Raw genomic sequence first — 17,137 nt, 5'->3', positions numbered from 1 at the left:
TCGGCATTTATGCCATTGGGATAACGATCGGCTTTCTGGAACTTGTACCTAGGGACCTGGGAGATAAGTGACAAAAGCGAAATCAATAATACGATAGATCGATAATTTCTTAATCTACTACCTGTCTTTATCGAGGGCTGGCGTCCGTCGGGGGGATATCGGTGCCTCCCCATTGTGTCCCGCGTTCAACGTCCCTCCCTGCAGTCCGTGACTGACAGAGCCATTAATGGTTATTCATTCCATCTGGAGACAATGATTCCTACCTGATTTTGAGGAAATCGTTTACCTGTAAGCGGGAGATGGGATCGTTTTGTCCTTGGGGTTGTGTTTCTAGAGGTTCTATTATAAACCTAGTGTTGTGATTAAGAGTTGAGGACACATTGTTGTTTCTGTTTTCTCAAAAGGATAATTATTGGAAATCGTGTTGGTCAATCGTGTTGCGGTCGAAGCGATGGTTCATTTTAAGCTAGCTCATTTCTTACACCTGCTGTTCGTCTATTCAATGGCCACACGTGTATTACTTTAAATACATCCACTTGAAGTCAAAAGATTTTCATATTTCATAATCAACACCGTTGCTTGGTTTCCTTGTTAAAGACTTTATGCCTGACGTGTCTGGCTTTTAATGTCTTACAAATAAGCATACTAATCTATACTTATCATTAATCTAAATTCACCACGCACGGCTTAAAGCATTTGACATAAACATTCCGTTCATTCTTTTCAACTGTTCTGGTTGGTGGATAACAACCGACTCGTGCGTGAACTCTCCTGCATTGTCGTCTGCTTCTAACCGTGCACGTGCTGTGACGTCACACCTGGCTCCGCACACCACTGACAGTCAGCAGACAGGCTTTCTCCACCTGACTGTTAGTTAACTATTTCAAGGGTTGAATTTTAACATGTTACACTGACAAACTCATAGACAGGTGACTCGGCTACCTATTACCAGCTTCCAGATCGATACTAGCGCTGATTTTGTGATCATTCGTGGAACAATTTCAGAGATTTAGTGCTTTCTCACAGGGATATATATTGATACCCAGACATGTGCTGTATTGAGGGATTGTGAGCTGGGATCTCAGTTAAACCATTCGGATGCAATGATCCCGGTGTCGCCAAATACTGATGGTGTTGCAGACACGAAGGTAAGGCAGTGCTTGATATTCTCTGCGATATGTCATTTCTTCGAGTTTTAAATTGAAGACCGCAACGTATCAATACAATTGTTCGATTTGATTAAACTTAAACTTAAACAATGAAACATCATACATCTGTAGTTATATAGGGTGTATGTATGGGATGAAATTAACTAGTATTTTAATGTAGGGATGTGGGGTTTCATCACAGACAAAATTCATGTTTTGTTTTGTTACATTCCTGGAAAATATTTTTTCAGCATTATTTCAAATAGTTCGAAAAAAACCCCGCGAAGATCCGTGTTAGAATAGGTCTTCAGCAACCCCAGCTTGCCGTAAAAGGCGTCAGTGCTTGTTTAAGAGGCGAGGGTGTTCACGCTTTCTTGACTTTCAGACTTGGTTGATCATGTCATCGTCTCCCAATTGCCTGGCTCGATGCTCATGATGTCAATCATAGGTTGTGTGGACCATACCCGATTATTTACAGACCGCCGTCATATATCTGGAATATTGCTACTGCTATCTGAATATTACAACAAACAAATAACAATCAAATAGTTCTCAACAATACCTCATCAGTATACCGATACCTGAGTAGACTCTGAAAGAATTTATTCTTGAAGGGCAGGGAATCAGAAATTAATTGTGGGATGGGATTGTTGTACCTTAAACATGCTCAAGCTTCTGTAAGAGACTCATTTTATGCATACGTGCAAATAGCATTTTTCTCCATTTCAAATGCAAACCGACCCTGAATTGTCACATCCATTCAATGCCAACTCGGCATGCTGAAAGTTCATGGTCTTTCTCTCTCTGTCAGATATATACATCGAAAATAACTAGACTATTGTTAAATGTGTACTGACTTCTCCAATCAAATACACAGTCATTAATGTGTTTACTGAGGGATGTCTACTGATGAATATTAACCAGTGATGTTTGAGTGCTTCCACATAATAATTTAGCAATAAATCACATACCTCATCTGTATCCAAGCGTGACAGTTATATACAGGACCAGTTAATCTTGAACTGACTCGCGTGCTTCACGCATGTATTGTGGTTTGTCATAAGACAATGTGTATTGTTTGTTATTTCTGAAAGTAGCTCGTAACTGCACGTGAACATGGTCAGATCAATGATAAGTTACCGGGAGATGGCTTTGAAGAGTTTTTGAAAAAGGCTTTTGAAGTTCATTGACACTTTGATTCCATGCCGAATGAACATGAACTTGTAGTTTTTGTTGTTTTTGGCAAAGAAGGTCTTGTTGTTTCCATGCATACCTGCATGTAAATATATATATTGCACGAAGACTAACGTTGAATGGGGTCATCTGTTCAGAGAGGTAATCGCCCCGTGGGGATTCCTGGTGTAATAGTTCCCAACCAACTTATGCTTGTTGTAAAAGCAGACTAAATGGATCGGGTGGTCAGGCTCGGTGACTTGGTTAATTTCTCCCATCAAACACTGATAACACGGGGCGTTGCTCATAACATCAATCACTAGTCTATATTATTTAGGACCCGTGAAGATTCGGGGTAGAATAGGTTTTCAGCAACCCATGCTTGCCGTAAAAGGTGATTATGCTTGTCGTAAAAGGCGACTAACGGGATCGGGTGGTCAGGCTGACTTGGTTGAAGCATGTCATCGATCCAAATTGGATGGATCGATGCTCATGATATTAATCACTGGATTGTCTGGTCCAGACTCGATTATTTGCAAACCGCCGTCATATAGCTGAGTAGTAATAGTAATATTGCTGAGTGCGGCGTTAAATAACAAACCAACCAACCAACCAACCAACCAACTATATTATTTAGAGGTTAGAACACGAAGACGTGATTTGTTACGGATAACAACTTCTTTATTGTTTGTAACATCGTTACAGGGATGTGTCTTGCACCTTCATCACGTAAATGATGAGTAAATGTATTGAACTAATAATTATACATGCTTGTTTACACTAGCTGTCTGTTACTGCTTCCGTGGTCTAGCTGTTGAGCGTCCGCCCGGAGAGCGAAAGGTCCGAGGTTCGATCTCCGGCTGCGTCATACCAATTACGTTAAACGATAGTACTTGTTGTTACCCTGCCTGGCGCTCGGCGTTTAGGGGCTAAAACAAGGACAGGTCGGCTCGTAGTCAGTATAATGTGTCTGAGTAGGGTATTCATGTTAAACTGCGGTATGGTATCTCAGTGGGCTTGCACTATAAAATAGGCATTAGTCCGGACTAGTACAATCAGTTACTCACACACACGTGCATGCACGTCGCTATATGAGTGTAATAATCTATAACGCGAAGTTAAACCCCATTTCACCTCACCTCACCTCACCTCACCTCACCTCACCTCACCTCACCTCACCTCACCTCACTCGATTATTACAGGCCGCCGTCATATAGCTGGAACATTGCGAGTGTGAGTGTGATGTTAAACAACAAACAAACAAACTGCGGATTTAGTAAATATTCCTGCCCTTTTTTTCGTCAACTTACCCTCGGGTGATTACGACGCGTGTGTCATGGCGGCGATGGTCCCCCTCCAACGTTGGTCGTTGCTCAAGCTGTCATCAACTGTTTTTTCTAGCCCGCTTTGTGTAAATGCCTCGGTGATATAGCTCGAATATTATTAGACAGACTCATTAATCGTCTTCGCTGCCTTTGAGGCAAACATACAGACATGTTTGATTTTCTCTACCAGAGAGATCCACCGGAATGACGCGACCAATATGTCGTGGTTTCCTGTAGAAATGGTCCTCAGCATCCATGTTTGTCGTGAGAGGTTACGGAATTGAGGATCGGATGGTCACAATGTAGGGCTTGAATGATACTTTACCAATTAAAGTGACTCAGTATTGATACACATTGTTATCCAAATAAAACTATACCTATATGTGATGAATCATGTCCAATGAATAGAGCACATATGATTGTGGATTGAAATGTAACTAGTTATGTTATTTATGTAAAGATCTGTGGCTGCATCATTTCGGGCTTTTTCCCCGCTCTGCGGCGATGGGGTAGCCTAGTGGTTTAAGCGTTCGCTCGCCACGCCGAAGACCCGGGTTCAATTCACTACATGTGTACAATGTGTGAAGCCCATTGTCCGGTGTCCCCCGCAGTGCTATTGCTGGAATATTGCTAAAAGCGGCGTAAAACCATACTCACTCACCCACTTGTGTATGTCACTTATTTTGACTCTTTTTCTTGCCTGCATGTAAGTCCAATAACTAAATAAACACTACGTAACATTAATACAATTAGCTCTTATACGGACAATACACCATCGGAGCACATTGAGACAAATTATATGGAAACCAAAAATAGATATTTCCTCATGGTAGTGATAGAAAATATCCAAAATTCATGCGTTTCCCTGGTGGACATGTCGGGGTGAGAGGTGGTGTTCAGGGGATCTTCATAGCGTTAAGGTGTTTGTAAGTCACATGGTATAACATAGCCTAACAACGGTCGTAACGCTAAACCCTGCACGTCTAACATTATAAGACATGTAGCGTTTGCATGTTGGCGTATGCCGCATGTGTGGACTGTATTGGGTATGCATTAAACAGAAGAGGCTATCAGGTGTACGTTTCAGCAAGGAAATTAAAGTTACACACTCTCAATCGATATGTTGTGTTACCTGATTCCGGGTTCGCAACGTGCTTGTAATTTACTGCACGCTTTTCGTTATAAAGAAATGTAAAAACACATTTATGCATTTGAAGCACTTTTGTCAGGATTATATAAATGTATTATTCAATACATGCCGATATAAATGTATAATTCAAGGGAATGAGTTATCCAATGAAAATGGTATCCTCCGAGAGAACAGGTGATTATTTAGTAGTAGTATGGTGGAATCATTTATTAGTAAGTAATTCATGCGTACGTTGAATGCAATAATTCACTGTCGTCATAACGCAATCATGTTTTTTTTTCGAAATGAATTTTTCTGATTTATGAGTTCATTTTTTATCACTGATATTACAAGTCTTGGTATGTAACTTTAGCTAGACTCGGAGGGTGCAATAGGGTACCACTTCTGTATGACTGTTATCAGAAAGCCTCAAGGGCAGGACGTTTGTTATCGGTTCTCATAAGAGGGCCTAAGCAAGAATGGAATGTTCTTATCAATGTCATACTGTGCACAGTTCACGATCGTCGTTAGCTATATAACCGTTTGTAGAGCCATCATTGTCAAATAACATCCTCTCGAAAAGAAAACAATCAAAGACATTAAAATCATCATTAGTAATATATATATATATATAGATCATAGGCCCAGGTTGCACGTCGAGAAGTGCACCATTATTCATATTCATTATATTTTCCCTTATGATAATATCGTGAACATGTCAACAAACTCGATCGGTAGTATACACCGATCGACACCCATGTTTGATGGTTCTAAAAATGACAAACAAGAAATGGTTAATCGATGGCGATGTATTCGATACGGATATCTTAGTCATGTTTTGGACCTTTAGTTTGAAGTGTTTCGGCGACCGTTTTAAGCCTAGTAACGTTTTCATAGCGTTAAAAATATTTTGGTCAAATCCTATCGGAAGTACATTCTTTCTTTTGTCCAGCAGTTTGTTTTGTTGAAGACACTGATCAACAGTAAAGAGCGGCGAAAGTTTCCCATCGTCAGGTATTTAAACTTACGGTGATCATCGAATAGTAACCAAAAGTCAGTAGGTCTTAAGTTTAGCATTAAAGTAGCATGTCAGTTGAATGTGAAAGTGTCCTTGGCTTTAAGTGGCACGCATGCCAAACGTTCGTGTTTGAAGAATATATTTCCCAATTGGGTCAAACCATACATTGGTGTTCCAACTATCGATCAACTAGCTGGCATGCTTTGTGAGGACAGTTCTACCATCAAGTGCCATGTAAATGAAAATTGTGTTGTTTGAAGACCAAAGATATTCAATTTGGCCCTGCCATTTATTGACCCTCATAATGCAGAGACATGGACGTCGCAACGGCACTGCTCAGCAACATCTACAACCTCATGCAGCTAATCACAACATTTGTAAATCTTGCAATGATAGGAAATTTGAGAAGCATCAGAACCTATAACCTAAACGCTTTGCTGTCATATGCCCCTGGTAGCCCGGATCGATACAGATAATTGTAAGTCTGTGGGTAGAGTGGAGTGTTTCCTTTGCTCGACTACCATCGGCCATTGTTACATTCATACCTTTTTAACACCAAAGAAAATCACCCACTGGGACTGTCCCCAGTTCGTCAGATGTGGTGTGTCGTGGTCCATAAGCTATTCAACCTCTGCTCACAATACAACGAGAGACGTCAATGTTTTGCACTGGTGTATGTTAAGCCATGCTTGAGAGGGTGGCTGTATGATGCTCTTGGGTATCAGTTCACTTGACGGTCCACCGGGGTACCTGTCTTTTGCCGCATCACGTGTCCCCACCCTCGGGAACACCGTCTATCCCAGCTCCCTGTGTTAGGAACGGGTGTTTGTATTGTGAGTTGGGGGTCGTCACACCACATAAGCACACTCAGATCGAGAACGACGCTTGTTTAAGACCTCGCGTCTCACAAGGATATATCGTTTGATACGTTTTCACTGGACAGGGGTGGAATACGGACAATATATCCTCGGATTTAGGGTGCTGACCAATCCGACTTGACCATGGAGTGGCGAGAGTTGAGGGAGATACTTTATCCGGTAAGATATAGCTTTATTATCAAATCATTCACTTAAATGACAGAAGTAGGTCGCGCGAGGTATGTCAATAGTACTGTTTGCATACATCGTTGCAGCATACCAAGGTAATTGCTGCGATGAAAGCGATATTGACGTCTCGTATAGATATAAGAAATTAATATCTGAAATATCTTTAAATAAAATATCTTTATTAGTCATCTCAGTATGTTGAAGAGAATCAAATAAATTCAATAACATAGTTTGATATTAGTTATTATCAAAAACATGTCATGCTATATATGTCTATGATAAGCCTGCTTCATGCCAATGACCAAATATTGGTTTCTGAAATTAGCGTTACGATTAGGTATGTTTACCATTGGCGGAGAACCGTGAACGCAGATGGGATATTACCACGTACTCCATTAAAGAAGTTGCGGAGACGGGTTTATGTTTGCTGTGCTATTTTAAGATGTTTATAGAGAATAACCGACGAGAGTGAAAATGTATTGAAAGCGAAGAGCTTTCCATCCACCCCCAGGTGTGTGACAGGTGAAACATTGGCAAGGAGAGTGAGTTTGCTGGGAAATCAATAGCTAAATACAAGTGTTGGAGATCATGCCCCTCTCCTACTGCGTTATAAATGCCATCGATTGTCTTACATGGAAAGAAAACGAAATGTAAGAGAGTGAAATATGAAACAAGAAACAACTTAGATAGCTTTCAAGTAGGTTAGAAAATAAGTGTGTCTTTCCCATTAATAAGTAACGTCTCCCTGTAGGCCGCCTTTTCCGTTTTCGTTCAAGTGAAGTGAATGAGCTATTCCGTTTTATGACCAGCGTGCAAATGGTCCACAATTCTGTGTCTGTCGGTGCACATGTTTATGTGATGCAAGGCTATGTGAGGGGAGTAGCCTACTGGTTAAAGCATTGGCTCGTCCGTCCGTCCGTCCACATGTTTATATGATGCAAGGTTATGTGAGGGGAGTAGCCTACTGGTGAATGCATTCGCTCGTCCGTCCGTCCGTCCGTCATAATATCATCCCTTCATGGATAATTGTAAAGCAATATTCATTAGTAGACTAAGTACATTTGTCTTCAGTCATATTTCTTTATGGTGATATTGTTTTCCTTTAGCTTTGCCGAAGAAAATATCATAGAGCCATATATATTTGTATCCATTGAGATCATTTAAAATGTGTCCTGTAGAGGAAAGAAATGAGACTGTAATTCAGATTCAAATTCAAATGTATAAAATGTGTTTTTTGCCAAATGAAAGAGGGTCGTTTCTCGAGGCCGACGAGACGCATTGTGCGACACAAACATGACGGCTACAGCGGACTGGAAAGGAAACATTAATGTGTGAACTGTGTGTGTACTCGTTGCAGGTGTAGCTTTCTAGCACAGTCTATTCAACTGGTAGGCGGTGTCTCTTCATCTTTGGGTGGTGCGACAGTGTATCTTTTGTTAGGTCATGATATATGTTTACATTTATACCCCAATAATGTAATATCTGTATAATTTGAGAAAAGTATGTTTTATCTAGAAACATTATCAGTATCATTGTATTTGTATGTTAGAATTCACTTTAGCGATAATTAGATATTGGGGTATTGTGAACCAGGCTATATTTCTAAGTTTGGCAGACTTGTTTAAAGGTGTAGCTGACATGTTTTAAAGGAGAGCAAACTTAGTTGGTTATGTTAACTTTGAGTCTCGCTTTGAGTCTCGCTATTGTAAGATATTCAAGTCAAATGCGACGTGGGTGTGATTGTCGTCTAAGGTAATTTGATGGTTAAGTGAAGCGAGTGGCGGCTGCCTTTCTCATTTGTGTACAATAGTTTCTATGCAAGGCATGGCTGATTGTTCAAATTAATGTAATTGCAGCAGTTATTCCTTGTTCATTCGGATGTCAATGTAAAGGCGTAGTTTTAATGTTTTAATGAAACCTACAATGTGAACTGGTATATGAAACTTGTTTAATGGGAATGTAGGACTAAATGCAAGACGTGACTTCATGTATGTACATCCAGTTAAATGATCATCCCATGCAAACAACGCCAACATCACATGCTCTGCTACGGAAGTGAGAGAGAGAACACACACACACACACACACACACACACACACACACACACACACACACACACACACACACACACAAACACCGAGTTCAGAGAGGGACAGGCGAAGACATACAGACAAATGGAAGCGAGGTGGGCACAGAGAGATTCACTGAGAGCGACACACGCGCACAGATCGGAGAGAGACAGACGGATACATACAGACGGGGTGGGTGGACATATACACCAAACATCCGCCTCCCACATACCCCACAGCCACTCATCCATATCACTCCCATACAGTCTCCATTACGCGCGCAGATACACACACCCGAAACACGCCCAACGAGTTTGCCTGTAGTGACACAGTACAGTTCGCCCATCGGTTTCACCACAGCTTGTGTAGGGCAAGAGTGTTGAGAGAGTTATGTGTGCCATATTACGTGAAACGTAGACAGATGTTCACAGCTGGATGATGTTTATGCAAGCAGCATGGAGCCAGATGACCATTACAACTCATCACATACACTAGTATATGCTATTAACTTTCAACTGGGAGCATAACTAGGTATCCCATATAATAAGTCATTAATATTGCCATGTGAATCAGTTTGGACAATGCTTGTAGCATAATAATGATTCCTCTCGGTAGCATGGCTTAACTCAACAAGTCAGTTGATACTCTATTATTCCACAGTTCTTTTGTGTATCAGAGTCGGAAGAGAAAATGCCATTTTTAGGACGTTATTTGTGATGTGTCACCTCTCGAAACGATCCCGAGACGTACATTGGTTTGACAGTGTTCGTGGGGCCAGATAAAATCACGTGCAGAGTAGAGACCGGTTTGGGTGGCAAACAATACTCCCATGTTTTCCACAGTGAGCTATTGAAGCGACCAGGATAACGTGATTAAGCCTGGCTTATGCTTCATTGTTAAAAAAAGAGATCTGGGTTGTTTGGTTGTTCAAACAATAACCAAAGACGTTTGACTTTCATAAGCTTTCTGGGCCGTACGAATGGAATGAAAGCACGATGTGCTCATACTCAAGGAAGAAAGGTTTCGTTTTACTTTGATTTCAAACGCTTGAAACTGAAACTGAAATATCACATTGACATGATTTTCAGTAACTGTTGCATATATATCTAAGTAGCATTACGCAGCAGCAAAAGTTCAACAAACGAACATAGACCGACTTAGTCGCTATCAGTAATGAAATGAGGTGAAGAAGCATCACTGATGTACACAGAGGCATGAGGTAGATGTTTCATCTCGACCCCCTCCGTGGGTTGTCGGAAGCGGAAGGTTAGGGGTACGATCTCTGGCCGCGTCATACCAAAATACGTTAAAAAGTGGTATTTGTTGTTACCCTGCCTTGGCATGAAGGGGCTAAAATAAGGACTGATCGGCTCTGAGTCGGTATACTGTGTCTGAGTTGAGTTTTCATGTTAAATCCGTGAGTGTCTCGGTAAGTATAAAATCGGCATTATTCCGGAATAGTACAAGCAGTCACACACACATGCATGCACGTCACATTATAAGACTCTATAATTATCTGAAACCCCATTTCACCTCACCTGTTCCATCTACAGTAATTTCATCATCGACGACTGTACTGATATTGAGACTGGCTCGCCTCAACAGCCCGGCAGTGATTTCACTGGGAAAGATTACCTAACGCACCGGTTTCTGCGGGTACATTCCATCAAGCTGTTGACTCCAATCAATAATTAAGTTAATGAAGAAACCCCGAGTCATGTTGAGCAAAGATTGATCATTTTCTAGTCGCACGCTTCGTGAACTTTGAATAATTGCCACTATCGCTCGGAGCCTTTATTCATTAAAAATCAATTGTTTAGTCGAGCACGGGCTAGCCTCGGTTGGATCACGACTGGCACACCGGCTCGAGCTGTAATGTGTGTGACGTCACGGGAGTCGGGTAGCCCAATCTCCTCGGTGAGAGTGTTTGATCCAGCCAAAATGGTATGGTGATATGAATTATTTATCCAAGTACATGAAGATTTAATTACACTGCCTTGTGTTCCCATCGTGATATCCTAACCCTGGCGAATTATTAGGTGGTGAATCTACGATCACGAACGCACGGATTTGTGATTGGGGATATTTGTTTGAGCATACGACCCATGAAGATCCCGGTTAGAATAGGTCTTCAGCAACCCATGCGTGCCGTAAAAGACGGCTATGCTTGTCATAAAAGGCGACTAACGGGATCGGGTGGTCAGGCTCACTGACTTGGTCGATGCATGTCATCGTATCCCAATTGCGTGGATAGATGCTCATGATATCAATCACTGGATTGTCTGGTCCTGGTCCAATCATGGGTTGCTGAAGACCTATTCTACCCCAGATCTTCACGGGTCTTTAACTCATGTGCTCCTCGTGAATTGAAATGCTATCAAGTAATCTTCTTCTAATGATGTGCAGTCTTATCTGAGAGATGTCCTCTAATCCGTAAATGACAAAGGTGTTATGAAATGGAAGAAGCCGACATGCTGTGGCCAATTGTAAGAGAATATAAAACAAGTATTAGTTGTTGGGGTAATTATGTTTAGTTAGTTGCGTGTTTGAATCATATTAACTACCATTTATAGAATTGTATACAATTTATTAAACATATGAGTCATTAACTTCGTGTATTATCCAAAACCTCACATCGCCATGCAAACGTTGTTTGTTGTTTCACATCGCTACCCGCATTCAAGTGCTCTATCTTGCCTGCCTGGTCAACTTACATGAGTCATGTGTTTAACACGATGGTCTTTTGATGTACCAGATCTTCTGGAAATATATTTTGTTGTACCTAATATTAACATTTACACCAAAGTAATGGCACTTACTGTAGACCGACATACCTTGACATGTCATATAACGATGATTCATTACTTTCATTTATACATCAATCCAGATTAACTGGTTTTGAAACTATTTCGATTTTATTATTATATCACTTACCATGTTAATCCAAGCGTTGAAAGATAATCCTGGCAAGGGCAACGCATGTGTTATAAAAAACACGTTGTCGATATCCTGACTGCTGTATATAGCTGGTTTTCATACCTGACACATTCAACGTGGATAGTAATTATCAAAGTAGTTTCATGTTCCCATACAGCCAACGAACACTGGACAAAGGGCTTGTATCGAAATACCGGAAATGAATTTGGAATTTCAAATTGTTAAGAATAATCATAAACCAATGAAATATATTTTAGTTATTCTTTAGGGGGCACGGGTGGTGGTTTAGACGCCGCGATTCGCAGTGCAGAGTTGCGTCCCTTGGGCACGCTAGAAACCTATGATTGTGGGTTCGAATTCCGGTTCGCCCTGAGTATGTTTCTAGATTTGTCAGCACCATACCTGTGCTCGTGGGTTTCACTAAAGTGGTAAACGTCTGAGACCTGCATCACTTCGGGCTCTCCTCCCACATTAAGCTGACACGCCGTGATGTAACTGGAATACTGTTAAAAGCGGCGTTAAACCCAACTCAGTCAGTAATTATGCTAAAAATCGTATTTACTTCACGTAAAGATAGGGGCGGTCTGGTAGCCTAGTGTTTAAAGCGTTCGCTCGTCACGCCGGAGACCCGGGTTCGATTCCTACATGGGTACATTGTTTGAAGCCCATTTCTGGTGTCCCCCGCCGTGATATTGCTGGAATATTGCTAAAAGCGGCGTAAAACCACACTCACTCTCTCACGTAAAGATGCAAGGCATATTCCATCGTTCCAGATCTTCCAGAATGAACTTATTATATACAGCAGTATTATTTCATCTCCAAATGTACAACAGATATGGGTGGGAATTTAATTTAATTTTTGTCACCAAGTCATACACTCTTTTTTGTAAAATGGAAGACATTGATTCTCTGTTTGTAGAAACGATATGAAATGCAACAAATAGAAATATATTTTAACACAGGAAGTACGCACTGTAACTGTTAACTGTTGGGCTGTAGAGACAAGAACTCGTTATGTCATCGACTCAACACTCCCTGACCCTTCGTTTCCATGGAAAAATGGCTGTTCAGTATATTAGTAACTACTTGGGGTGTAATGCATACCCTAACAATGGAGGAAAGTGCTAGCATTCCCGAGTGTTCGTCGAGATATACGCCTGTTATTTCAGGGTGGCAATATACCCAATGTTCCCAAGATTCTTTAAGCCGTGTTGGTTTATTCTGAATGACTACGAATGCGAGCCAGGATATGTTTGATTGCACACTGAGAATGACGTTATTCCGCTCCAAGGACCAAACGGGGTGCCCGGGGGTGATCTGTGGCACGCCCTCGTCTGGTCCAATCTCGGTGTAAATAGTATTGACACCTCAGCTCGGGGATAAGCACTTATAACTCCATGATTTACTGGTGACTCTTACACTTCACACGTGCGGGCGGATACGTGTTATACAAATCATCACACTTCAATATTGCCTATATCTGTTTCTGTACAGTGTGTCTAAGGTCAGTGTATTTTATATACTAGTAATCGAGTCTAAAATAGATACAATGTTATTCCTTCAGATTGCTTATGTCATTTATATGCGCTTTAAAAATGCAGATATGTAAACTATATACTTATACAACTACAGGTCAGCTTATGTCAGGGACAAAAAAAGTAACACCTAAACTGCTCCTGATTCCAAGGGTATATATTGCAGCAACTACGTAGACCCCGTTCTCAGGAATATACACGTTGCAGAAGCGATGTACAGTTCACTTGTAATGAACCCCATCCTCAAGGACATATACCTTGCAGAAGCTAAAATTCACTTGTAATGAGCTTATACCCCTTCCTCAAGGATATATACGTTGCAATGTGACCATCATGTATATTGACCATCTACCTTATGATACTTGTGTATTGACCATCTGCCTTATGATACTTCTGTATTGACGATCTGTCTTATAATACTTGTGTATTAACCATCTGGCCTTATGATACTTGTGTATTAACCATCTGGCCTTATGATACTTCTTTATTGACCATCTGCCGTATGATACTTGTGTATTGACCATCTGCCTTATGATACATGTGTATTGACCATCTGCCTTATAATACATGTGTATTGACCATCTACCTTATGATACTTGTGTATTGACCATCTGCCTGATGATACTTGTGTATTGACCATCTGCCTTATGATACTTCTGTATTGACCATCTGCCGTATGATACATGTGTATTGACCATCTGCCTTATGATACATGTGTATTGACCATCTGCCTTATGATACTTGTGTATTGACCATCTGCCTGATGATACTTCTGTATTGACCATCTGCCGTATGATACTTCTGTATTGACCATGTGCCTTATGATACATGTGTATTGACCATCTGCTTTATGATACATATGTATTGACCATCTGCCTTATGATACTTGTGTATTGACCATCTGCCTGATGATACTTCTGTATTGACCATCTGCCGTATGATACTTCTGTATTGACCATGTGCCTTATGATACATGTGTATTGACCATCTGCTTTATGATACATATGTATTGACCATCTGCTGTATGATACTTCTGTATTGACCATCTGCCTGATGATACTTCTGTATTGACCATGTGCCTTATGATACATGTGTATTGACCATCTGTACGTGTAGGGCCTGATTATTTTGCGACTATAGGGACCTCAAAGGCATCATGGTACATGGATCCACATATCAACATGTGGCAACAACGACCTTGTGCCACGCCCCTTTCCTGTGTTGGTAATGTCGGAAACAACGATCTACCCGTCGTGCTGTGTAATTGTAAGTGGATGTCAGATATAGGCCAACCCTACGGAGGGTCTCCACAGCACGCACGCCTATGACAATGTAGAGAGAGGGGGAAGCGGTGCTGGCCGTTGTGTGGCTTTAATGATAATGTAGTCATGGGATGTATGCATGGACATGACGAACATGACATCGTATTGGAAACTGCCTGGAACATGTCAGCTCAGGAAAATGTATCTTGGATGTTCGGTGTTGCCGAAGCTCTTTCATTTGTTTAATAGTTGGGGGTGAGGGAGAACTGTTTTGGAATTGGGTTAGTAGTTGCGTACTGTTCTATACCTTGTGTGACCGGTGTTTGTGATATACCACACTGTTGATTTCATCAGTCATGGGACCACCTCGCCCCTCGTGTTGAACAAAACGGACACCTATCACTACCTGGAAATGAATATGTCAACTTTGTGTCGCTGTAGTGTTCTGAAAAATAATGATAGCGTAGTTATCCCCACCTCTTGACGCTGCATGTAAACTAGCCCCTAACAGATAGCGTCTTGTCATACCATGGGTTTCCATGCTGTGGGCGTTTGCAGACGACTGCGTTTTATTTGATACTACATATCCCTGCCTGTGGAGTACCAGAATGGACTTTAAGCCTAGGAAAGGCCACATGTTGTTGTTCGAGCTGTAATTGGTGTTAAATAGCTGCTCACTCGTGTCCAGGAGAGTCGTAAATAGGTAAAGTGGGTTCGGTCTAGACCCCATGTCGTAAACTGCTTCACAATTATATGACAATGGTGCTTGTGGTCAACATGAGAAACTCCTTTACTACAAAGTTATGTTCATCGTTAAGTCCGTGAATGGGAAGGATAACATGAAGTGGACACCAAGCACTCCAGCAAACAGACCAATAACACAGTGTCAAACAAGCGAGATAGAAATTTCAGTTGATGTCCAGCATGGAGCAATAGAAGCGGTCTGTATACTCAATGCGCGAAATAACGCAGCGTCTAAGGGGTAACGGATACCATAACCGATGGATACTGCATCATTTCTGAAAACAGAACGTGGTTAACAAATAACATACCAGCACAACGTCACTGCTCTGATTGTGAGGCCCATGAAACGCCAATGGCAATGTTTTACTTTCCGATGGCGTGCTACTTGTCATTAAGGAGGCTAGATCAACGGGTTTGAATGAGTCTGCATACTTTGCACTTCGGACTGGGATATCAATATTTCCACGCTGTGTTTTATTGGTAAAAGGTGTTACAGTGGATGAATTTACTTCAATTCTATAAGGACTATGGATAACAAATGCCCGGATGAAGATTTCCAGGAACCTCAGGTATTATATCATTACCGTGAAAACATGTTGAACTATATATGCCTTGATGTAAAGCTATCAGGGTAATAGATCGAATATTACTATTCAGTTCGCTCCAAAATGCTCACGATCTAATGGGAATCCTATTTAACGACCTTTGAAAGACCTTTAATCATTCATGTGCGCGTTAGTCTGTAATCGTTCGCTTAAAACAATTCATAGTTGTTGTTTTTCTGTCCTAACTAAAGTTGCCCGCTTCCCTTGCAACTGAGGTTATCAAAAACATTTTTTATACGCTTGGACATCACGAAGTAGCTCCTTTAACACATCACCAACTCAATGCCTTAAAGGTGCTGTTTGATGCTCTTCATCAAATGATGTAAAGTGTACCCATCATCTATGGACCAGTAACGTCAATATAGGCGTGTCTGTCATCGTGTCTGTCAACAGAACAAAACCGGCAGGTGCTGTTTTCCACGCGGTTGAAGAATTAGGTTTTTCCGGATAACGAAGGTCCCATACAAACGAGATTCCACTGTACAGGATATTTTATTTAACATAAGGAATGTGAAGTGTTTTATTTAAGGACTATGTGTCCCTGAGGGATCATAAATCCACTTATCATATCCCTCCAGTAGAAGTTAACGCATTTAAGATACCAGGTTCACATAATATATAGAAGCCCTTCAGGGCACTCGTCAGTGACTTAACAATTTCTCCTTGTGTTTATGTTCGGAAAATTACGTTTTACATCACTGATTCTCAAGTCTCTCAGATTATTACCGATCTACTTACGCCGTATATTCGAACGGAAGATGCTCCAAGCTAGGGCCAACCAAGTACTCGATAAAGGTTATTGACTGGCAGAAATGTAAAGAGTGTTTAACTATTCTGACTCTTGATTCATGAAAGTGTTCAGCGTGTGTATGGTGAGTTGAGTTTCCTGAAGGTGAAGTGCAATGGCAATCTGTTGCAAGTGACAACATTAATGACATGTTGTAAACAAGGATAAACGCGGCTTGGCATTTGATTCCAGTGTTAATGTAGGACAACAACTGGTTTGGTAGTTTTAGGGGTATTGTTGACCGACACGGTGGAATTTTATTGTCATTTGCTCGTCAGGAGTGGTCAGGTGAAGTGGACGTTATAACACCGTGAGGTCGCACATACCGAATAAGGCGACTAATGTGTTGGTAAGGTAAA

General features: G+C 41.2%; 1 protein-coding gene across 1 annotated transcript in view; it reads left to right on the top strand.

Annotated features, from left to right (window-relative positions):
* The first annotated feature begins 1,035 nt into the window (after positions 1-1,035).
* Positions 1,036-17,137, top strand: part of LOC139468665 (uncharacterized) — a 47,915-nt gene continuing 31,813 nt past the window's right edge. Inside the window, exon 1 of the mRNA XM_071250791.1 lies at positions 1,036-1,148. Coding sequence (XP_071106892.1) covers positions 1,104-1,148 — 45 coding nt within the window. The 5' untranslated portion in view covers positions 1,036-1,103. The remainder of the gene's footprint in view (positions 1,149-17,137) is intronic.

Source organism: Haliotis cracherodii, unplaced genomic scaffold, assembly GCF_022045235.1.
Source record: "Haliotis cracherodii isolate W230 unplaced genomic scaffold, xgHalCrac1.p SCAF_2, whole genome shotgun sequence".
Classification (NCBI taxonomy): Eukaryota; Metazoa; Mollusca; class Gastropoda; order Lepetellida; family Haliotidae; genus Haliotis; species Haliotis cracherodii.
Note: the sequence above shows the minus strand (reverse complement) of the source record. Positions and strands in the feature narration are given on the sequence as shown.